A 26061-nucleotide genomic window follows, 5' to 3' on the forward strand; every position below is an offset into this window, starting at 1 on the left:
AGCCCAAATTTCTATTTTTATACTAGAATTTCAGCTCAGCTAGTGCAGAGTGCTATTGACATGAAAGGTTGCTATATCCAAATCAGTAGCTATGTATAATGTAAATTCCAGTCAGAATTCTCATTCCATCCATTTAAGGTATAAAACCAGTTTCTTATTCACATATAAAATAATTTTATTGAGAGATAATTTTGTTCATCATTTGGCAGATATCAGACTGGGCAGTTGTATCCTATAACAGGCTAAAATTAGATTAAATACACATACTGTTCATTCTTCATCTGTGTGTTTTTAATATACATGGATGAATGCCATTTAAACCTTGTGCATCTGACTGTGCCACACACCTGTTAGTTTAAAACAACATTGAGCCTATGGATTTTTTAGCCAAGTGCAGAAGACATCATAAAAATGCCTTTATCTGGGTCCAAGTATTTAACTTCTAACTAACTAGTATTAGTTATTGTGTTTGTCATGATGCACCCATATATAACTAATTTTTTTTTTAGTTTCAGTTTTTCATAATTAATCAACAAATGACACATCAGTTTTTATTTAACACATATAGAAATATGTATGACAGACAAGAAGTATATAAGATACAATCAGTGTCCGACTGGGACCCCAGGGGCCCACCAGAAAACCTTAGACCATAGGCCCACTCTCCAAACTATTTTTCCTCCTTTCCTCACCCAACCTCTTTATTCTCCTAGTCTCTTTTATTTACATGCTAGCATCTATTCTTCCATCTGTTTCTCCTCTTTGTTCCCATTTAGAGATAGGGAATGACCATGAAACAGGCCAAATGGTCAGGGGCAGGAGGGCCAGTCTGACACTGGATACAATAACAATAGAGATATCAGACCACTCTGGGGAACTGGAAGTATAGGAGTGCAGAGACCTTGTTGCTGTCCTGACTGAAGTACAATGTAAGTATCTGTGTGCATGTTCTCCAAGGTTTCGGTCCTATGTGGACTTTAACAAGATCACTTCTTTACCAAGAGTGGACACCTTTATAAAGCACTCTTGCACCCTCTGTTTCTCCTAGAACACATTCCCTGCTCCCAGAGCAGCCTAGTACAAAAAGTATCAAGCTTTACGGGCTGCATTTGGACACATTAGAACCACTGGCATCTAAAACAGACTTTACTAATTCTGACAGCCTCTGCTTAGGCACTGGGTTAGATCTGTTTAAAGGTTTTAGCTGAAATCTGTTAAAAGTTATTTGACCACTTCCCAGCTGTAACCTAATAAATGACAAGAACAATCTCAGAAACATGTTCAGGAGCAGCCAGTTTCCAGCAGCCTAATGCTTACTCTAGGCTTTCCATTTCCTTTCTTGTTGGCAGTAAGTCAGTAGTGTTCCTAGAGCTAGTATTCTCAGTTCTACTATGTTTCTCTTATATGATTTATTATGAGTTCTAGAGCACCATTATCCCTAACTCTGTGACCTGCAACACCCTAGGGTTGTTTTGAGGGCCAATGGCCCCTCAAACTTTTTCAAACAAAAACAACTTCTACTTTCAGGTGAACCTCACATGTGCTTTTCCTGCTTCTATACTTTGGGGATTTACTACTCAGGCAATATTTAAGGCACTTTTTCTTGTGTTTGGTGGTAGTATGCGGCATTTTTACTATGCTGCCTAGTGGTAGACCACATTATATGTTTTACTATGAACCTAAGTCTTTAACACTTTCCAACCCATACTCAACCTTACAAAATATCTTCTTCTACTTTTATGACCTGCACCCAACAAAACTTGCCTTTGGTCACTCATATATGGGTTGGATCAACCACCATAGGGGAGAGAGCAGCACTATTGCATTACCAAAGGGGAGGGACCTTTTTGATGTTTAACCTCTCACCCACCAAACCTGCACCCGGGACTCACCTTTTTGGCCCAAACCCATCCAACCCATGGGTCCTATGGGTTTCATCTTAATCTGCTCTGTACTATGAAGACACACGATTATCTGGTATTTGATGTCCCTTTTCTTCTAAAACTGGGTGAATCCATTTAATACATTAGCTGAAAGACTTAAAGGTATTGGCATTGGGACTTCCTAGTGACCATTGCCAGTCAGCCATCAAGTTATTAAAGCCAGTCTCCTTGGATGTGTTGGAACCATAAAATCAGATTAACATAATATTGATTGGTGTGTTTAACTGAAAAAAAACAAACAAACAAACAATGCCTACAAGCTTGCCAAATGCATCATTTGTGGCCCATTCCCATCGTGCAACCTGGCCAGGTAACCTGTATAACAACTGCTGCCCTGCACTGAAAGGTTTATCATTGCAGCAATGAAAAAGTCACCTTGCTCCCTCTTCTAATTTTATTAAGACCTCAATCATTTAATATTCATTAGTATTTTACCCAGATTCATATTACATTTTCCTTTTATATTTCTTTTCAACAAAAATGGTCTAGAAAAAAGAAAAAAAAAACACAAGTTAATCATCTTGCTGTTGTTGTAACTTGTTTGCTGAATCCCCTGCATTTGTGTTTCAGGGAAATTGATCCTGTATATTCAGATGGAAAATACTTGTTTAAAAAACACTGGGGAATTTATCTACGGTGCGGAGTTAATGGGCAAAAATTGAGCTCTGAAATTACTCTTAATGATAATATTGCAGTGAATTGCGGCAGTTACAGCTAAAATGCACTTAATGGGACAGCTGGGAAGATTGAAAATTTTGAAACAACCCAAAGATTATCGTATCTATCAGTCTCCCAGGGGATAAAGATCATATATTTATTTAAATATGGAAGAGGCCTACTGTAAAAGGAAAACTTTAAGAAATGGAATTTAAATATATAATTTAACTAAAATTGAGGCTTCATACTGCTCAGTAATTTGTAAAAGGAAGACTTTAAGAAATGGAATTTAAATATATAATTTAACTAAAATTGAGGCTTTATACTGCTCAGTAATTTTACTTCACAGCAAATGTATTTCCATTTTTTAATACTGGGAGATTTCTAAACACATTTACATGAGGAAAAGTATCATTCACACCATACTGTAGATATATGAAATGCTAATCATCGGATTGCTATTAGTAATAATATTCATAAAGGCCTTTTTATTGGATTACTAGGAATTTGCTGAGATCCAGTGCAAATTACCATTACATACAGAAGCAGGGATTGGTCAATGCATATACTCTGGTCCCCTGTTTCATTAGTGATTTAATATCTGTGGAAGTGCATTTATCTCCAAAAACAGAGCTTTTTAGTTACAAATTTATATCATACGCCACCATTCAACGACCACATGTTGGTTCTACCTATTTACCTTCCAGTTATACTTTTCCCAGGCTGTTACATACCTGCATTGTAGCATTTCTTGGGGAAAAAAGTGTCTCCTAACCTGGGCATTGGCCTCACAGGCTTGGTCCTTCCCGCCTTTAGTTTTAAATGAGAGATTGCAAAAGCAAAAGCATTGGTTTCACTGACTAAAATCTTTCCCTGCTTGTGGCTTTTATAGGAGAGAGATTGCCCCGGCCAACAGCCATTTTTTGTAAAGGTATGAGACCACAACTAAAAGGGACGAGTGTGGGGGTGGTATAAACACATGGAAATCTGGCCATTCTTCCTGTAGAATAAAGTACAGAAATACATAAAAAGGAGGGTTGTCAGAGAACTCCAAGGCAATGGCAGTGCAACTGATCTGACCCAATTAACTACAACATACAATTACTAGTGGGAATTTTAATTCTGAGACATAACATGTTATGAAGGATATTGGTGTCAGGCTCAGGGTGTGCAAATATGGATTAATCCCCCACCAGCAGTGCAACTGGAAGTTACTTAGCCTCCATCCCCAAAATCTATTGGAAAATAATCTATTTTGGTATTAATATACTACATGGCACAAGCCCTAAACCTGGTTTTGTCCCTGAGGAAGAGCACAGATTGTGCTCGAAACGTTGGAATTTTTTTAATAAAAACACTTTTTCTTTTGTATCAAGTCCCTGTGTGCGGCACTCTTTATATTTTTGTTTTTGACCTGCACCAAGGGCATTTGGACTTGTATAGGGTGTGCTCCTCCCTGTGTACTATATATATAGCAATAAATATTCCGTGGCCGACACACCCTTCAAATTTCTCAAAATTTTATTTGAGACATTTTGTTTTAAAAGAATCCAACGTTTCGGTCCTCAATAGGGCCTTTCTCAAGGCTAAAACAATAGTGTTCACACCAACTTTAAATACAATCTCAAATTCAACAAGTGGAAAAGTGCCCAATCCCCATCATCAAACCATTATACAATTAGCCAATACTCTTGTGTATGTGCAAATTCAAACGGACCAATGTCTGGCCATTAGCAATATATGGACAAACAATCCCTGTTTTGCTTAAAGGGGAGGGCATTTCTTAGTAGCTTAATGCCCAGAATGTCTTAATGCCCTATATATATTGATAATGGGTGAGTGCAGAGGATCTCTTGTTGTTGTATATATATATATATATATATATATATATATATATATATATATACAGGAATCCTGTATAAGATGTGTGTAAAATAAACACTTTATCATAAATAATTCCATGTTGAAAATATACTGTATATATATATATATATATATATATACTGTATAGATAGATGATAGATAGATAGATAAAGGAAATGATAATAGATTTGAAATAAAAAAATACATTTCGCAATGGATAAACTCATTTACAACAATTAAGACATTCTGTGCCTAATGCACAGAATGTCTTAATGCCCTATATATATTGATAATGGGTGAGTGCAGAGGAACTCTTGTTGTTGTATATATATATATATATATATATATATATATATATATATACAGGAATCCTGTATAAGATGTGTGTAAAATAAACACTTTATCACAAATAATTCCATGTTGAAAATATACTGTATATATATATATATATATATATATATATATACTGTATAGATAGATGATAGATAGATAGATAGATAAAGGAAATGATAATAGATTTGAAATAAAAAAAAAATACATTTCGCAATGGATAAACTCATTTACAACTAGGCAATACACAAATTATTTTTTTTTAGTTTTAAACCTTATGGATTCTTTGGTTTGAAATATAGATTGAATGTGTAGAGCAAAATGGTTCTTCTTGGGAAAATCCCGATATGAGTCTTACAGCAGATTGATTTAAACCTATAGTTAGAAAGGTGAAGAAATTTGATTTCTGCCCAGGAATCATGGTGAGAATGGGGAATGTCTTCCTTCATCTGGATGACACAATAATTAAAGGGGAAAATGTGTTTTCTAAGATACAGCTCTATACTGCGTAGGGTTGTCAATGTTGTAATACTTTTCTCTTCAGCAAAATGTGTCACTTTGTAACAATTGTTCTCTTTTCATTGTGCTATGTGTGTGAAAATATTGCCATAGGGCAAATGGGCGCTTCTTAGCCTGACCTCTAATTGTCTTGCAATAGAAAGACTTTGTCACCTATTTTTATATGTTATCGAAGAAACCCATTTTAGCATTTCATTCTTAATCACCGAACTTGTCAGCAAAGGTCTAATAGATCTTAACTTACAGTAAATTCTATCCTATAGCTCTTAAAATAGTTTTCCAAGTATTTATCATGAGTTTTTATCAGGTGTCCTGTAACTGTATACCGAAAAAGCATTATTAAAGAGCATCATTAATGGAATACCTTGCAGTTCTTTAATAGCTTTACTCTCAAAGTGCCAAGGCTGCATTCAAATGAAATGTGTAGCCCTCCAGATTTATATACCCTAGCTTGATCGCCACATCACGATGCTCAATTTAAAAGATCATGATAAGAACATCCATTAAATCACATAAGGCCTTTGAATTGTTGCCTGAATTCCATACAAGACTTGCAATCCAGCAACGCTGTTAAAAGGGCCTTCTACAACCAACTAAGATTTCTCTGAAAACAATGGGCAGCACAAACAGATGCCTGGGATAATTCTCAGATACTATTACTAAACTTTTCCAGCCTTACATCTATTGTCTAAACTTGGAACAATCATGCTTTGCTCTTGGGTGACACTATAAAAGCCAGGTGCCATTGTTTGGGATGGATTGGTACTTGGCACTCAGAGGCTCAAGGCAACAGCATCACAATGGTAGGATTCTATGCTTCTTTGCAGCACGCTATCTATTTTATCTTTCATTTCTTTGGTTGAAGGATGAACAAGTATAAAAAAAGACTTGCATTGAGATGATTATTGGAATGATGGCATATTTGATAACATTCTTGCTACTGATGCTTATAATGTACAGAGATAAAATTCCAGTGGAATACTTGACCTTTTTATTAATAAAACTGCCCATGCTGTTGTCATATCATACATGCATGGGATTTTTTTATTTATTTTTTTTAGAAATATATAGCACATATAACATTTATTATTGTTGTACTATTTTCATAATGTCTAACATAATTATTTTCATTATTTCATGATTTTCACAATTACTTTATTCTAGGAATCGGTATTTTAATGTAAAATCCAAATGAAGAACACGCACATAAAGACAAATTGATAGCATTGTATGGAGTTTTGCAGGGCCCCTTCATTTATCTCTTTCTAAGTCATTTTGGATAAATGCATTTACGTTTTTGTTTAGTTGTGTTTTGGTTAAAGTCCAACCACAAACAGAGATCTGTTGATTTAAAGCTTTCTGGGTTCTACCTTTAGACCAGTTGTGCTGTAGAATAAATATATTATATGTAGAATATATATTTTTCTCTAAAACATTGTTTTCATTGACGAGTTTTGACACTAATAATGGGAAAAAATGTAATCCATAAATTTCATAAATAAGTTTCTTATTGATATTACAGTGGCTTTCCATACCTGTGTGCCATTAAGTATCTCCATAGTGAAGATCTGGCTTTTTAATAAGGGAATTTCAGTGACTCTGAATTCTTATAAACCCAGTGCAGCACACAGTATTTACTGTTCCCATACGGTTTATAACCCCATAAAGGCTGTGGGTTAATTCTTACAGATTAACAGTCACTCAAGTTGGTTGAAGATTTTTGCAGACCATACATTTCATCACAAATTACCAAACAGTATGAAACCAATATCCAATTCAGAATCATTATTGTTTGGTGGAAATGTAGTAAATGTACTTGTTGCAAAATGGGGCAATGCATACAGAAGTGGAGCAAGGGTTTGGATTTTGTTGTCTATACAAAAAGAAGTTCACTTTTTGTTTGCATTGTTCATTTTTTTTCCAATACAACAACTGATATGTTAAAGGAAAACTATACTCCCAAACAATGTAGGTCTCGATAAAAATATATTGCATAAATCAGCTCATATGTAAAACCCTGCTTCATCTAAATAAACCATTTCCATAAAAATATACTTTTTTAATAGTATGTGCTATTGGGTACTGCTAAATAGAAAATTGCCATTTTAAGAATTAAGGGCCGCCTCCTGGGATCATAGGATTCACAGTGCACACAAACAAGCCAAGGCACATATACATGCTAGGCCCCACCAGCCAATTAATGGTTCTGCCTTTTGCTCCCAAACTACTTCCTGTTACAGTTAGAGCTGCATTATTTCTGGTCATGTGATCTCTGAGGGAGCACACAGCCCATCACTAAATGGTGGATCAAGGGAAAGGGTGTAAAAGGGCAATATTTACTGATATATATATATATTCTTTTCACAAAGATTATTTAATAGGTCACATAATATAAACTATCTGTTGGTTAAGTATTTATCCTGGGGGTATAGTTTCCTTTAAGGAGACTTGGTGAAATGTTTACTTCATATGCCAAGTTATCCATTTTCACAGAAGTATCTCTTAGACATGAGATTACCCCAGTTTTTCCTTTAAAGAGATACTGACACCAGAAATTAAACCTTTTTTTACATCTATCATAACATTGTCTATGCATTATATTTATAATTTAGCCTTATTAATTTAGAAAGATTTGTTCAGTGCTTTTAGATTACCTATCTGATCCTCTATGTTCCTCTATAAGGGGGCGGCCATGTTTGTGCAGCAATAGTCAGCATTAGAAGCTATAACTGTCATGATGAGAAGGGACAGTCAGGTTGGCAAAACAGTCAGGTTTAAGAACTTCATGTAACAATTACTTATAAGTTTTAATATACATTATTATTTTGAAAAGTAGTTTTTTTTTGTGTCAGTATCACTTTAAGGAAAGCCAAATAGAACATTATAAGGCTTATGCACACACTGGGGCAAATGAGTCAAAAACTTGTAACCCATAACAACTAACAGGTAGACATTACTGGTCCCCTGCATTTTGGCTTTAAAAAGAAAACATCTTATTAGGTTGCCGTGGATTAATGGGCTATGGCAAAATGTACCCTTTTTGAGCCCAATCCTGCCATTTGTCTCTGAATTCAGGAGTCAGGATATCCTTTTACCCCCAAGCCATTCCTTGCTTTGTACACATGCAGACCTATAACGGATTTGGAGAACACATAGGTAGTATAAAAGAAAAAGACAAGCTGTATTATTTGAAATGTTGAATGACCGGCAGAAGCTGCAGTCTGTAATTGCTCACGGGGATATGTTGCACAAATCAATCAAGATCTTCAAGTATTTGTTACCCTGCTTTGGATCAGCGCTTTCAGTAAATCTATTGAAAAAAAAATATATTGTTCCATTTTCTATGGAAGCTTTGTCAGAAGTCATGTCAACTATGTTTTTAATAACATTTTATATGTCCTTTCTGTTTGATCTGACATGAGCAGGGAAGGGGGCTGGAATGGCCTTTCTTTATACTGCTTCTGTATCCACCCATATATTCTATCTATCTATCTATTTATCTATCCATTAATCTATGATCTATTTCTATCTATCTGTCTACTATTTATCTATCTATAATCTCTCTATCCATATCATGTCAGTCCACCCTTTATCTATTTATATATATATAAGTGTGTCTGTATCACTCAATAGTACATATACCATTATCTATTTATATATATATATATATATATATATATCTCTTACAGTTGTGGTAGGGATTTCAAACTCATGGCCATCCATGTCAAGCAACAGTTGCTAGTACCATTAGCTAGACGATTGTGTACTTTAACATAACTGAATGGTGAGTCTGCCCATCAACATGTATTATCAGCTGGCAGGTCTTCCGTTATAGTCCTACCCACAGCCAAAGAACTGATTACATGGAATTCTTCTATGTGAAACCAGCTTTAGACTATGAACTGTATTTAAAAGTAAAAACATCCATGTACCAGACTTACCTACTGCTCTAGGCATGTTAAATGAAGTTGTATCTATTGCTTTATATTGGATATACTAAATATTGGAGGTAGGCTACAATTCGGTAATAAGGCTAAAGATTATTTTTTGGGATGCTAATATTAATCAGGTTATCTTATCTTCAGATAGGATGGGGTCACTTGTCCCTAGCTTCTCTTATACTTTATTTGCTTTGTCAGTGAGCTTCTGGTTACTTCTTGCACACAGTGGCACCAAAAAAATCTTTTGGAGCACACAGCAACAGCAAACCACCCTGTACATGCCTGCCTTCCCTGCTTGTGTACCCCACTCACTGTGAGCTTGTGCCACCCACCTGGTTTTTAGGTAGGGGAGTGGCTCACTGGCTGTGTCCCACAGGCCCCACCCCCATGACCATAGGGTCTGCTGCCTCTATAATTATGCCACTGCTGGCACGTTCATTAAAGGGAACATAAAACCATAGCAGTGTTGTTACACCCAAATGTTGCTGGTCTGTTATATTCAGCATTCTCCAGAATATTTTTAAGGGTTAAGTCATTGGTCTACCAACAATAGAGATGATTTCTAAAATCCAAAAGTTCTCCATTGAATAGTGGCCCGTTAATGCAAAAGGGTAATACTTTTGACATTACCTTCTTAATTTACGATAATTAGCAAAAAAATGTACTAGATCCACTAAAGCTGAAGTCTTGCATAATGTAATATTGGCATTGCACAGTAGATCACAAAATGTTTGCCATGATAACCATAGTAAGGCTATACACTTTTGTTAATACTTTAATGTTTTTAAATTATAATTTGTTCCCTATACTTCAATGACACAAACACTCAGTTATAATCATTGTTGCATTTAATGGCCCCTGTTATTACACTGCAGTTACTAATTCTGCTATGGCACCATTTATGATCGCAATATTCTGCTATTACAAACTATTCTAAACTAAAGGAAACAGCCGAGTCCCTGGCAGATATGACATTTAATATTGGGCAGCAGTTAAACATGTTTAATGCAGTGTGGAAGAAAATGCAGAGGTGGAAGATGCGAGAGACACTTTGGAGGAAATTAGGTCACACTTACTAATTACTGATGTTCTGCCCAGCAAGCAGAAAAAAGTGTATCTTTGCATGAAAAAGCTAAGCCACTTTATTTCTTTTTATAACAGCTCTGCACTAAATGACTTTCTGGTACTGAAGATTATAAGGGGCAATAAAACAAGAGGCATTTTGATCAGTGCTATAAACAGCCATGGCTAGCCTGTCAGCCTTTATCACCCAAAATACATAATGATACATTTTTAGATAGGAGTGGTGGCACGAGGAAATGTGTTTGTAATATGTTAGAATGTTTAAAATGGTGACTGAAAGAATAACAACCAAATATAAAGCTTCTATTGGAAAACAAAACAATCTGGATCGACCTCTTGATGCTTGTGCTTTGCTTGGAGTTAGAATGCCCTCTGACCAGCCAAGTTCTTCTGTAAGTGTAAAAATATACCTGAATGCTCCAAAGCCTCTGAAATAATCTGTGCCAAATTATTCTGGGAATTAATAAACTTTGCCCTTAGTCTGCTTATGTTCAAATATTGTTTTTGCTTTGGGAGTTCTTTTTAGAAATACGTTTTTTTTTTTTTTGCTAAAGAATAGTATAACAGATGGTTTCTGAGTATTTTACATCTTTGCTGTTTCCTACTGCAGTCTGGCCTATCACTGCTTTCCCCTTCAGGCTTAATCTGAAAAGGTCTCTGTAGAAGCCACACTGCTGTTAGTGTGCTCCACTGCCACATACAAGATGATAGCTTTCATGTGAATGGTATGCAATCAAGTCACTATAGCTGATGGACATTGAGCTGATGGGCGCAATTTTTTTTGGAAATGCTGCTTGCTATCAGTAGCGTGGGTGCACTAGGACAGAACAAAGCTTAAGGGGAGAATAGTGTCAGGGACCTAACCTGGTACACGTTGGGGGTATAATGGGACCACATTATCAAGGGCCATTAAAGGAACAGTAACACCAAAAAATGAAAGTGTTTTAAAGTAATTAAAATATAATGTACAGTTGCCCTGCGCTGGTAAAACTGGTAAGTTTGCAACAGAAACGCTGCTATAGTTTATATAAATGAGCTGCTATGTCAACACGGGGGCAGCCATTGAAGCTGGGAAAAAGGAGAAAAGGCACAGGCACATAGCAGATAACAAATAAGCTTTGTAGAATATAATGGGGTTTTATCTGTTATCCAAGTAACCTGTGCCTTTTCTCCTGTAAATGGCTGCCCCAGTGGCTACACAGAAGCTTTATTATATAAACTATAGTAGTCTTTCTAAGGAAAACACACCAGTTGTACCATTACAGGGCACCATTACATTATATAGTAATTACTTTTATACACTTTCATTTTTTGGTGTTACTGTCCCTTTAACAATACAAAATACCCCTCCCACCAAAGGAATCCTTTATTGAGATCTTTAAATGTGATGGTTTCTATACAACAGTATGTTCTCCCTCCTGATATGTGACTACAGTGTAATAAATCAATCTCTATATGTTAAAAACAGCAAGGCAACTAATGTGCTGGTAAGCAACATTCTCATTGGTCAAATCTCTTGCATCTTTAATTAGGACTTTGGTCTGAAGTTGTATTAGTAAATTCTTGCAGTGGAACAGTTGGTAAAACTGCCAAGGTCAGGGCCATTACAAATTTACTGGCAGTGTAGTTGCCAGTAAATTTGTAATACCCTAAAGTTCTGTCCCTGGCCCATCCCCTGAAGCCTCAGAACCTGGGCAAAACTTAATTCCTTTGGACACCTGTGACATCGTAGCCCCACCCTTTCACCATAGCCCCTCCCATATTATGTCACAAACTTCCCATTTTGTTGCTGCATCCCCCTGCTGGCGGGTAAATGTATTCTTAAAAGATGTCAACCCTAGTTTTATGTAGGGTTTAGATTCTTACTGGTGTTTTTGCTCATCTACCAAGGAGTTCAGTAAGACTTGTAGTTCCCCCTTAAGCCATTAACAATATGCAGACCAAGAACCTACACATAATAAAACTTGAATGAAAATCTATAATAATAATAATTACTAATAAAAATCAGCAATGAATATGGAAATATAGACTCCTATGTTCTAAAGACATTTTAATGTTTATTTTTCTTTGTATGAATTTAAAAAGTACTATTGACAAAGCTTTACTTATGGTTTATTTGTATAGATTTCTGAGTATTGTAACACTATGCACTGAAATGAAATTACATTCCCACCCCACTGCATTTTTTGCAGCCATAGGCACACATCGAAAAAGAAAAAATACATACAAATATTGTATGTATGAAAAATGTACATTTATCATTGCGGTAGAATGGTTCCAAAAAAGCTGATAATTGTTTTAATCCTCTGGAAACGTTGGAGTACTAATTATGTCAGATGGACTCCGTGGGGAATTTGTTCCCTTTTTGATGTACGAAGGGGGTTCTTCAGTATAAGAGAAACATTGAAGGCATCATAACATTTGAAATGCTTGCTAAATCTACTTTCAAAGGATTAGGCCAGACAAAAGCAGCCGAGTGAATATAATTACATGTTCAGCTTCAGCTGCTGGGTACTAACAAAATGTAATGACGTGTGCAGCAGAGGACCACACAAATGTACTGGGGAGGCGAGTAAGCAGGGGCTCTGTTGTTTTAACAAAAACACTGGAATGTAACTGAGGATGACATAAAAGTATTTCTCTATTTTTATATTGCTGTGAGTCCGGGGAGGGTTTATTGAGCTTGGCGACACTCCGGTGTGAGCTGTGTATGCAGAAGGATTTGGGGGCAGTGATTCATGTGTCTGAAAATAGATGCGCTTCTGATAAAGTGTCTGGAATGTACCACCTGAGCTAAGAAATCACTAGGGCCTTGTGAAAACATTGGGGAAATGTGTGAGGGTTCACAGGACCATCAGAGAGATGTTACTGCCTCCTTGCAAGTGCTGTTAGCTAGTGCTTAGCTCTGGAATACGGATTGGGAACAACAACAAAATATCTGATAATGAAAACTACAGTATGTTAATTAATACCAGTGATATCAATGTATAAACCATGTAGCACAGCAGTGTCGGACTGGGGGGTGCAGGCCCCCTCAGCCCCCACAACCTCTGCTGGGACCCCCGCCACCCATATCCCTGACCCTCCTCCCCGAGTGTACATTAATTAAACTTACCTTCAGTGCATCGGAGGAGGAAGATGAGTGGCCGCAGAGTTCCGGTGGGGATCGGGTCTAGGCCGCCAGGGCCCACCGGAGTTTTTCACAGGTGCCCCGCCGGCTCAGTCCAACCCTGTGGTTATAAAAATGGGACAATTTAACACAAAAAAAAAAAAGGCTCAAGCATTTACATTGGTGTTAAGGCACCCCTTGTGAGTAAATTCCATATTTTAAGGCCCCAGTTAGGGTTGCAATCTCACCCCTTTAATACCGACTATATATTGAATTCACATCCTGCATGGCTTATTAGCAATTAATTTAGATGCATGCTGCAGACTTAACTGATTTATGTGTAGCCATGCAGCATGCGTCTAAATAAATAGCTCAATAGCCGTGGTATTAAAGGGGTGAGATAGCAACCTTAGCCCCAATGCTCCTATTTCTAAAAGTGAAATTTTACACCAAAGTTTTACACTTAAACAAGATCAATTGAAGTAAATATGAACAAAGCCCTGTAAAAATAAGGCATGGAAAATGGCATAGATAGTACAATTGGGTAAGCCCTTGTATAGTATAGTCTTTACTAACTACTGTGTGCTCAAGCAAAGAATGTAAGCAGCTGTATAGAAAGCAGAGACCTAATTTGTAGTGCTTTGATGCATTATACACTGGCTTTTATAAATGTGTTATATATTTACTTTTAACTTCTTTTGAACATATGCCAACCCAATCTTTATCATAGGGATTCCAGACCACTTGAAAATTTAGGGACACATTTAGAAAATCCAGATAGAAGGGCTGTACTGATTGCAATTTAACTCTTAGTGCAGCCCTGCAACATTTAATTCACTAAATGCGTCCCTGAATTATCAAGTGATATGGTAACCGAACAGAGAGTATGAGAACACAAAAAGAGGAACATTTTCTTATTTTTACTGTATATATGCTATATATCTTGATTGTACAGTAACCAGTTCTGATAAATCTCTATCATACTATTAATTAAACCCAGTGTTTCAAGTTTTTGTTCTCAATGAACGATAACTGTTCTCAGTTTATTCTCTTACGAAAAAAAATATAAAATTATTAAGAACAATCTGTGTTTTGATTTTTTTTCCTCTAAGTATATATGTATCCAGTGTTACGGGACTCACACTGCAGTAGTGCAGAAGGCTTAGCACAAACAAATTGACAGAGGCTGATACAGGGTAGGTAAAAAATTAAGGAGAAAGGAAAGTTACAATCACTGGAGGGTGCCAAATGTTAGGCGCCCCCAGTGATTGTAATCACTTACCTGATACCCTGGGCTGGTGCTCCTGTTAGAAAACTAAACCGGCCCAGGGTGTCTGTGACTGATCCTTTTTTGTCTTCGTTCTTCTCAATCTCTGGGCCAGCACATGAGCAGTACAGTAAAAATGGGACTTTCTTGTTAAAGTAGTGTGAAGTGGGAAGAGATTACAGGTAAGTGATTACAATCACTGGGGGGTTGTATTTACTGGAACACCAGCTTAAACATGGTAGACATGTCTTTGTCACATCCAGCGGCATGCTTGCGTATAAATACCCGCTTCCTGCCCACTCTTAGATAGGAGAGCTGTCAGGGAGCTATATGCGAGCAGGGCGAGGGACGAGAGAGCGGGTGGAAGAAGGGAGACAGGGGCTGGTAGGGTTGGCTACTTTGCGCTGGGCCCCTCCAAAGATTTTTGCAGAGGAGCCTGGCCCAGAGTAGTTTTGCTGCTGAGCATCTTATACAGTATATATGGCAGAATAATGTGCCTTGATATGGGAGGATAGAAATAGGATATTCAGAGAAGAATAGTGAATACACAGTATACAGCAGTGTAGTAGCAAAAAAGTCTTTCAGTATTTAACAGCAGTTACACCCATTACAGAAACTTTAAAATCAAAGGTACCCTGAGGGCACTAGGGTAAGGCATTGCAATAAAATATGTGAATATTGTATATTTCACATGAGCTGCTTGAATAGAAGTGCAGTCTTCCCTATGTAAGATTTATAAATGTGCACTTTGGTATGAAAATGTATTGTTTGAGTTAAAAAAGCTTTTCCAGACATCTAAACACTCCTACACGCTGATATATAAACCGGTATATAGAGAACATAAAACATCTAGACATCAGCTCAGTCTCCATTAGGGAGGAATCATAACTATAAACCAGGATTAGGATTTATGATCCTTCCTACAAGGAATGGCAACATCAAACATGGTTTCTGCTGGTGTAGGGTTGTGAAATAATTGTGGTTTCCTACAGTTCAGCTAGGCCTCTAACATTTTAATTCAGCATAAGGCTAGGCTTGTTCACAGCTAGGAAGGGGGAAATTGTTTCCCTTTCCAGGTTAAGGTTCCCTGGTAGTTCTGTTGGCCAGTTGTGTCAGTATACCTGGTCTTTACAAAGGGATTCACCATGTGGTTCTGCTTCTTTAGACTCCACTTGCTGGAGGAAATGGATAACACTAAAGAGCCTGAGGTGGAATTAGTCCTAAGTAGAAGTAGCTAGTGTGAGGATAGACTATGTTATAGCTCATTATAGAAGTGAAAGTTAAGCTCAGGGTAGTTAGTGAGCAGCCTGTTACCCATGCTTTACTAAGGGTTTCAGGGAGTTGTAACCTGGCAGGGGCATGTTTAAGTTAGACACCTGCATAGGGTCAGGTTCCTGCAGAACACTCAAAAAAGCAGTTGTGAGTCCCTAATTCCCCTTCCAGGTAGAGAGCAGGATGTAATCCCCTTCAGTTCCCAGAGGAGAAAGGGATTTTTTCCTTGATGTGGTTGATTTGCCTCTGGAATGATGTCACTTGATGATGTGAGACAGTTCACTGCTTTACAGCACTTCAGTTTTGTCTGGGGATGTAGTGGGGTAGCGGGTCTGTGGGTCTGGGTCAGGCATTCGGACCCATAGTGTCCTCTGTCCAAAAGTAGTCAAATACTGCATTTACAAATGGTGTTACACATGTTTAAAAGAAGCAATAATTTTACAGAAGTGCAAATTTAATAGCAGGAATTGATTCAGAAGAAACACTTCTTTTCTTTATGATCTATATCAGAGAGACAAGCAGAATATCTGTCTTACCAGATCAATATGCCAGAGTGATCAATAAATAAGCAGTGCATTACAGAGCAAATATAGATACAGTTTAACCCTATGGTGGTGTGAAGCATAACACTCCTTTTTTTGTTTGTTTTTTTTACCCCAATCTCATGTAGAAACATGCTTCTTACAGAGGAGAACACAAGGAAGATCAATTAAATATTTCCAGTTATTTATTAACTCAAAAACATGTGGCATGTGTGTCCTTAGGTGAAATAGCTCAAAAGGCTTTGCTGTACGCCATTTATTGAGATTTGTTGCTGCCCATTTGCTGTAGTCCAAAACCATCAGCAAGCTGGCAGTGATCCTCTTGCAGATAAAAGCTATATGGGTATATGGAGAGCAGTTTAGGCAAAAGCTGGCTTGTGGTACGAAGAGGACCTAGACTAGCCATAACTGTGAATTTGACTCTCGACAGAGTTTCCTTTATAAGTGACATTTCTGGAATGAAATTTTAAACTGTTGGATTTAGAGCATATTTGTTTGTTCACAGAGGAACTACAGTTGGCACCTTAGTTTATAAAGAATATGTAACAGATACAATAAACCCATCCCAAGCTCAGTAATAGACAGGGAAAGCAACATAGATCAACACAACTTTAAATAAAACTTTATGGAGCAACAAAATGACTAAGATGAAAGTAATTTCTTCTGTTACTTTAACTATAATCTTAGTTCACATGAAAGCTCCTAGTACAACAACTCCTACTTAAATTAGGCACCTGCATAATCCTTCTTTTATACAAAAAAAGGCATGAATTGAAATGCATGAGGATTTATACACAGCCTATTAGACATGGGGAGAGTACAAGCTTGGACAGAAGGTGTATAGTGTATAATGCTTTGTATGGGGAAATCACTGTATTCCCTCCCAGGAAGGCTTTAGCATAAGCAAAGTGAGCAAAACTATTTTTTTCCATCTCTATAATAAATATGACTCAGTTTGCTAAGATTTTTTTTAGTCTAGGGAGCATTCACTCCTTCTATGATGTTTGTAGATGGTTTTATATAAAAGATGATGGACCTTTATAACCTCCCCATGCTAGAATTGCAATCATGGTGTTTGTGGAGAAAGCCTATAATCAACAGATATTGTTTAGTGTATGTTTGAGCAGGGGTTTAAAACTTCTGTGTTTATATAGTTTAGATAATAACTGGAAATTGCAGTGCAAAGCATGACATCTTGACACAAAGGCAGTGCTTGAAAGTCAATAGCTCATGTGCAAGCCCTGCATAGTTTGCTATTCATCTTTCTTGACATGGCATTTACTTTCCTTAATTCTGTAACTAAATTGAGGATTAAGTTTGGCAAGGAACCCTTAATGTCAGTGCTGTATTTAGGTCCGGTGCCACTGTAGACTCCAGATCTAACTGTGATCCCCAGCATGTGGAACTGATGTCATACGCATGGGCAACTGCATGCCTGGAATTGAACCAGTGGCCTGCAGGTTGCTGTGCAGTCTCTTGTACCACTGCTTTATATGAACAGAAAGCTATGGTCCTAGTTCCCTGCTATGGTATCCTTGCGTTATACTGGATCCAGTCACTCCTCCTGGGGTTTGGGTTCATCATATGTGGCAGCATGAGTGCACGTGATGTTGCTTTCCTATGTGAGACATGACTTCAGTCACAATGCGCCTGGGACCCCTGACCATGCAGCTCCGCTGGATTTACACAGGTTGCCTATGGTGGCAGCTGGGAAGATTTTTTTATTTTTATTTTAAAAAAAAAAAAATATATATATTGATTTAATAGGGACCCGAGGGCCACCCCTGTAAAGCTTTTGTTCTAGGTATGGGCCCTTGGTTGAATGTAAAAAAAATATGGCTAGGTAGGACAGGAAACCCAAATCCTACTGTATAAGGCCTTATTGTATAAGCAAGCGGATCTTCTCCCGGTATCCCCCATCTATGCGTGGGTGATATCGAGAGAATCCATTCTAATTCGATCGTTTGGCCCTGGGGCCAAATGATCGAATTATAATGACGGGTATAGGCAAAGTCGGTCTGGGGACCACATCAACGAGCCAATGCGGTCCCCTATCCAACTAGATTTTTTCACCTGCCCGATCGATATCTGCCCGATTTCAGGCCAGATATCGGTCAGGCAGGCCCATCGGTAGTACCCATATACGGACCGGTTAGCTGCCGATTCGGTCTAAGGGACTGATATCGGCAGCTAGAATCGGCCCGTGTATGGGGACCTTTACACATGCAAATAAAACATGGTTTCTCCCCACCTAGATTCAGGATAACAGGGGAGAGGAAAGCACAATTAAAACAAGGGATTATAGCAGTGAATCGTGAGGACCAACATGTCGTAATGTTGTTCTTTCATAGGAAGCAGACAGACAGAAACAATAAGCCTGTACAATTATGGGATCCGTTATCTGATAACCAATTATCCAGAAAGTTCATACTTATGGGAAGGCCATCTCCTATAAACTCCACTTATAAAATAGTTCAATAATTCAAACAGTTAAAAATGATTTGCCCTTTCTCTGTAATAATAAAACAGTACCTTGTACTTAATCCCAACTAAGATATATAGTATCCTTATTGGAGGCAAAACAATCCTATTGAGTTTTAATTACTGTTTAAATTATTTTTTAGTAGACTTAAGGTATGGAGATCCGAATTATGGAAAGACCCCTTATCTAGAAAACTTGAGGTCTTGAGCATTCTGGATAACAGGTCCAATACATGTACAGGTACGGGACCCATTATCCAGAATGCTCGAGACCTGGGGTTTTCCAGATAAGGGGTCTTTCCGTAATTTGGATCTCCTACCTTAAGTCTATTAAAAAAATCATGTAAACATTAAATAAACCCAATAGGATTGTTCTGCATCCAATAAGGGGTATCATTATATCTTAGTTGGGATCAAGTACAAGGTTCTGTTTTATTATTACAGAGAAAAAGGAAATCCTTTTAAAAAATGTGAATTATTTGATTAATATGGAGTCTATGGGAGATGGCCTTTACGTATTTCGGAACTTTCTGGATAATGGGTTTCTGGATAAGGGGTCCGATACCTGTACAGTATTCAGTGAATAGATGGTGATTAGAGCAAGAAGACAAGCACTTAAATAATAATAATGTATAAAACAAATGTTCCATTTTGCTTGAAAATTTTGGATAAAATAAAAAATATTTTTGTGTAAAACAGACTGGTCTATTTTTCGTTAACAAGCAGTTTAAAAGTTCAAACGCCCTTTTGTTCATTATAAGTAATTAAACAAAGATATTTGCAATTAGAGGTATTACAGTCATCTATAAAACAAAGCATTATCTCCCTATTGCCCTGTACAATAACAAGAAAGAAGGACGACTTTCTGTCTCGTTTACTTGAGAAACACCCTCATCAATTGCTGTTTTATATGGCGTTTAGGCATTTAATTCATTCCAACGTCTACAATTATCAGTGTTCTGCTGTGATTCAAATGTCGCTCTTTTATTCATTTATTAAATAGGTTGTAATTGTTATGGAAGATGGCCACTTATTAACACCCTCGTATTTGAAATCATTTGGACTCTTCCCTCTGATGAAAACATAATTACTTGACACATACGATTAAATGAGGATTTAAAGCTAAACAAAAATTCATATTAAGTGGAGCTTTAAAAGGGATCTGATTTATTACTTATTAAAAAATGTTGATGTAAGTATTAGCAGACACAGCTGAAATCACAGAATGTGTGTGTCCTGCAGATGGAGGATTGGCTGTTTGATTATTAAATGTCTATTTATTTATAATGGTCAATGAGTCTTCTATATCTGGATGTCTCTGAACTTTGACTTGTTTAATATGTTAAACTTTTGTACCATTAGAAATGTTCTTAGAGAATTGTACTTAGAACACCCATACTATGGGCCATTTAAGCTCCAGCTGTGGGATTGGTCAGTAAACCCCAGAATATGATGAGGCAGATTGTGGTCAGGCTAACCAATCCTCCTGAAGTTGTGTGTGCCTCAACCGCCATGTAGTAACTTTTGAGTTGGGTGCAATGTAGTCTGGGAACCCTTGCGAGGGGTTTATAGAGACATAGTAGAAAACATAACACTGCAGCAACAGGTAACGTTTTAGGTTGCAGCATTGTATTTACTACTAAGCTAGTCTGGACAGTGGCAACTTTGGCACAAGTCAAACTGTTAGATGATGAAATAAGACAGAATCTAGGAAGAGCTGTCCAAACTTAGCACTGACCTGTATAAGAACAATCTCTAACATTATAACATTACATTGGTAATCTTCCTGTAATCTACATGATGCCTTGTTTTGTTTCTTAGTCACCCAAGAAGGCAAAAAAGAAGGCAGAAGGAGCAAGTTCAAATGTATTTTCCATGTTTGATCAAAGTCAGATCCAGGAGTTTAAAGAGGTAAGCTAAAAACATGTTATATTAATTTCTACCAGCCAGAATCGCATGTTACGCAGGTTCACTAGTGCACAGAAAGGAGTATACCCATGTCTTACCATTGTATGGGAAAATAACACCATAGGGCCAGAGAGCTAAGTGGTCAGTGCTTTCGAATTGAGAACATCCAACTCCACATTTGTTTGATATCCCCACATGAAACCTATTTGGCTTTGGAGAACAGAACAACAAAGAGTTATGTAAACACCAGTGTATCCATTCATTTAATATAATTGCTGTATAGTCTGCAGTTATTCCATGTATTTGTACTCCCTAACATTAACTTTGATGGTTATGAACCTAAACGGTATATCACAATGCAATGTATGTATGCTCCTAAATCATCTGGATTGTGTGCCATTTCCTTCCCCTACAGACAAGATCATATTTCCAGTATCCATGGTTTTAAAATTCAGCATCAAATTATTATTGTAAGATTGCATCATACTTAGGGGTCCAAATTTCAGACATTTAATAGTACGAGAGAAAAATTTGAATTAAATCCGATAATTTCTGACGTGTGTTAAAAGCGCGAAAATTTCGCATCATGGTCGTACAAAAATATTGTAGTATGCTCAAAATTTTCGTATCCAAACGATCATAAACGGCGCAAAAACCTTTCTGACTTTTATCCTTCAGTGAATGATTTTGGAAGCCTCAATGGCACCCTGCAGCTCCAACCCGGCCCAAGGAAAGTCTCCCATAGGGCTCAATGGCACTCTGCAGCTCCAACCTGGCCCAAGGAAAGCCTCCCATAGGGCTCAATGGCACCTCTGCAGCTCCAACCCGGCCCAAGGAAAGCCTCCATAGGACCAAGGCACTCTGCAGCTCAACCTGGCCCAAGGAAAGCTCCATAGGGCCATGGCACTCTGCAGCTCCAACCTGGCCCAAGTAAAGCTCCCATAGGGCTCAATGGCACTCTGCAGCTCCAACCTGGCCCAAGTAAGCCTCCCATAAGGGCTCAATGGCACTCTGCAGCTCCAACCCTGGCCCAAGGAAAGTCTCCCATAGGGCTCAATGGCACTCTGGCAGCTCCAACCCGGCCCAAGGAAAGTCTCCCATAGGGCTCAATGGCACTCTGCAGCTCCAACCCGGCCCAAGTAAAGTCTCCCATAGGGCTCAATGGCACTCTGCAGCTCCAACCCGGCCCAAGGAAAGTCTCCCATAGGGCTCAATGGCACTCTGCAGCTCCAACCTGGCCCAAGGAAAGTCTCCCATAGGGCTCAATGGCACTCTGCAGCTCCAACCTGGCCCAAGGAAAGTCTCCCATAGGGCTCAATGGCACTCTGCAGCTCCAACCTGGCCCAAGGAAAGTCTCCCATAGGGCTCAATGGCACTCTGCAGCTCCAACCCGGCCCAAGGAAAGTCCTCCCATAGGGCTCAATGGCACTCTGCAGCTCCAACCTGGCCCAAGGAAAGTCTCCCATAGGGCTCAATGGCACTCTGCAGCTCCAACCTGGCCCAAGGAAAGTCACAAAACCGAAGCTTGAATGAATCCGAAACTTTCATACTCATTGCGACAAATACGATTTTGTCACACAAATTGTCACAAAGTATGAAAAAGATGAGGAAATTAACAAAAAAATCAAAGAAAATACGCACAGTTCTAAAACTTATAAAAAAATATGAATTTCTCCCATTCAAACCCAATCGTACTTTGATAAATGTGCCCCTTATTGTGCAGTGAGTGTTATATAATGTCAGCAAAGCGGGAGATGGTCAAGGCACCAATAGTTATCTGGTTCAAGTATAAAAAAAAGTAAATAATTTAGATATGATTCTAATACAACTTGTGATCAGCTGTTTATGTCATATATATATTTGTATTAAATACACTATTTATAGTGTATTAAATTGTAATTGAGAGTATAGAGAATAAAATGATTATATATAATTATTATAGGAAGGCCATCTTCTATTCACTCCATTTTGAGTAAAGGGGTAGCCATTCAAAAAGTGTCCTACAATATATATATATCGTGAGTGCCGGCAGTCTCTATTTCTATATATATATATATATAATTGTACAAACTGAAGTGGAGCTAACATACCAGTCTGAAGACCTAGTCCGAACTCACGGACAATACATATAGAAAGAAACAAAAAGGTCCAGACTCATTTAAATGAAAAAGAAAAAAAAAATCTATATCCAGTGTATAGAAAGCACTCACATTTTTTTGGGTTAGCACCCGGCCGTTGCCCTTTGGACTGGTGAGTGCCGATTTCTGCGAGGTTATATATATATGCTGTATATATATATATATAAAGAAGCAGAGGGTCGCACACACAGGGACTTTGCAAAAAGAAAAAGTATTTATTGAAAAAGATCTGAGGTTTCGAGCACTAACGGTGCTCCGCTTCAGGGACAGCACCCAGGGCTTTTGATTCTTTGGATGGTGTACTCCGTTTGTTCCTGTATATATATATATATATATATATATATAATGGTATTGATACCACTGCTCACCATACTTATATGGCTGCTCCCTCCTCCTGCTGTCCCTAAATGTTGACCACCATCTGATGTCACAACCCCCTGCATTGCCACTCACCTGCCCTCTCAGTTATAGTGGCAATGCTGCCTTCTCAAATTCTATTTTACAGTTGAGCATGTATTTGTGGAAACAACTTGGAGTGTTGCCTTACAACAATGAACCATCAGTGAGGTTTAATTTATGCCAGTCTCTTATGGGTTAATATTGGCTGCATTGAATACTGCCATCCCTCATCACATTGCATGTTGCCTTCATTTAGTCAGGAGGACGGGTTAATTGTATTTCAATTAAAATTCTTGTCAAAATATATTAGCATGCGAAATGTGTGTAATTCAAAATGGCTTTGTTTGTTGCTTATTTTTAACTGGAAGTGAAACATGTCATAGATTGTAAGAGGGAATCAACGAGGATGGAAGATTTAAGAGACCAAAAAAAAAATCCCTAACACTTGGCTATTTTCTTGTCACTAGGCTTTTACCATCATGGACCAGAACAGAGATGGATTCATTGATAAAGGGGACCTGAGAGACACATTTGCTGCTCTGGGTAAAAAAGAAATTCTATATCTAAATAAAATTCACATGCTCAAGTATGTAAGAAGCTATTATATTTAAGCTAAAGCCGGGTGAGTCAAAGATGATATGTCAAACTCAGTGAGCCAAAAGGGAAGACTGCCAAATTGATTTAATATAATACCCTTGTTTATGAGATTGGAACCTTCCTCTGTATCCTGAAATAAAATCATTCTTTTTATGTCCCCCAAGACTGTGTACAGTTATAGGTTAAAGAGTGCGTGTCTACATAGGCCTTTCTTAGCTTCTTCCTTCCTATATTGGTCTCTGCTGCTCTCTCCAGAAAGAAGGATAAAACTGGCATTTTAAAATGGTATATTACATATGACACATTGGATTTTGTTATTATATTTTTTCTAAGTTCTTCAAATTCACTATCACTCAGGGAAACAAATATACTGACTTCTTCAGTATAATAATCATTTAGGCCAACATTGTTTAGTTTGTATTAAACCTTCAAGGATTCCAAACCATGTTAAAGATTAAACCCCATATGTAATAATAGGCACTGAATTTGCCCAGGAGCAGTAACCCATAGCAACCAATAAGATGTTTGCTTTTATACAGATGACCTGTAAATTCTACCTGCTGATTGGTTGCTGTGGGTTACTGCTCCTGGGCAAATTTAGTGCCTTTTATTACATACCCCCATAAGATAATGAGACTAAAAGGAAAGTTGTGACTACATTGTATCAATATCTGCAATATCTGCATTTGGTTCTTAATGTAAGCTACAGTTCTGGTTTATAACTAGAATAAGCAAAGGCGTAAACAAGAAAGGGGAATGTGTTATTAATGACCCTGTCAAAATGAGCAAAATAATTAACTGAGAATAAATAAAGAAAATATTATTGCTGTATTTTTGGACAGTGAAACTTTGGCCTTTGCAATGGATTTATTGTTTTAAATAATTACAGAGAGACCAAATAACATACCTCGCCATTTTAAGGCACAAATGGCACAGATAAATGCTCCTTAATCCATACTAATTAGCCACACTGTAAGCTCCCTCTGGTAGGGCCACACTGGCAATATCCCTATACTGTTATTATAAGGGCTGGGCACACTAAACTAATTTACCCTTTTCCTTTTATATAGAAGTGGAGGAAAGTGGATCCACTCTTATGCACACACCCCTGTAATCCCATTGATAGGCCTGGCGTTTGCCTGTGTGGAGCCACACAAAGCAGATATTGGTGCAAAACATGCATTGGCATTTTCATAATATGTGCTCAATGTATCTCCACACAGGCTGGCGCCAGACCTGTCAATGGAGCTAAGGTGGTGTGGGTATGGATCAGCTTTCCTCCGCTTGTGAGAAAATTAGTGGACAAACCCACAAGATATCATATGTGAAGCTTTATTGTAAGGGATTCTTGAGTATGATTGTAAGCAGTTAATCACTTTTGTCCAAAGACCCAGCCTGCCCCGTTAATAAATGCTGTCACTTCTGCTTTGGTCCATAATGGTGAGCCTGTTTCACAGTGCCCTAAAGAACTTGGAAACAAAGCTGTTGACACAAGCTCCAAGGTATATTAATGCAAGACAGCAGTCCTCAGTGCAGGAAAAGTACAACTAGCTGGATTGATTATCCTGGGAGCTTTCCCAGCACTCCATCTTAAGGAACATCTTGGTGTCTTTAGAGCACTCTATTGCTATTTTCCCTACAAAAGAACAACACAGGAGGCATGAATTTATTGATTTATTTTAAATAAATCAATAAATTCAGGGAAACAACCTACTGGTCTGCTTGGAGAGAAATTACTCAGTAATTCAGGCTTTACAAGACAGATAGAAAATGTAGCAATATAGTCAAACAAGCAGTAAAAGGGTCATGCAGCAGCCAATGTCACGCATCCATCCAATGGAAAGGTCTATAGCACACAGAACATCATAAACTTAGATGGTTCAATTACTAGTAGAACAACATACATCTATAGAAGCTGACAACTTTCCTCCACTTTAGCAGGGCACTGGGGAATTAGTTGACCTTTCAAGAATGTGCTTCACACATAAACTATATAATGTAGAGCTTGGGCA

The 26061-nt window shown here is 37.8% G+C and overlaps 1 protein-coding gene across 2 annotated transcripts in view; it reads left to right on the forward strand.

The window, feature by feature from the left end:
• Window positions 1-910: 910 nt before the first annotated feature.
• myl10 (myosin light chain 10) overlaps window positions 911-26061 on the forward strand; it is a 39917-nt gene continuing 14766 nt past the window's right edge. Inside the window, exons 1-3 of one of the 2 annotated variants that reach the window (XM_012953918.2) lie at window positions 911-929; window positions 20829-20918; window positions 23920-23995. In XM_012953918.2, coding sequence (XP_012809372.1) covers window positions 20883-20918; window positions 23920-23995 — 112 coding nt within the window. In that variant the 5' untranslated portion in view covers window positions 911-929; window positions 20829-20882. Of the gene's footprint in view, window positions 930-6097; window positions 6116-20828; window positions 20919-23919; window positions 23996-26061 lie in introns of those variants that run through there. The other variant, NM_001130210.1, reaches the window with a different exon arrangement.

The sequence above is a fragment of the Xenopus tropicalis genome, chromosome 2 (assembly GCF_000004195.4).
Source record: "Xenopus tropicalis strain Nigerian chromosome 2, UCB_Xtro_10.0, whole genome shotgun sequence".
Taxonomy (NCBI): domain Eukaryota; kingdom Metazoa; phylum Chordata; class Amphibia; order Anura; family Pipidae; genus Xenopus; species Xenopus tropicalis.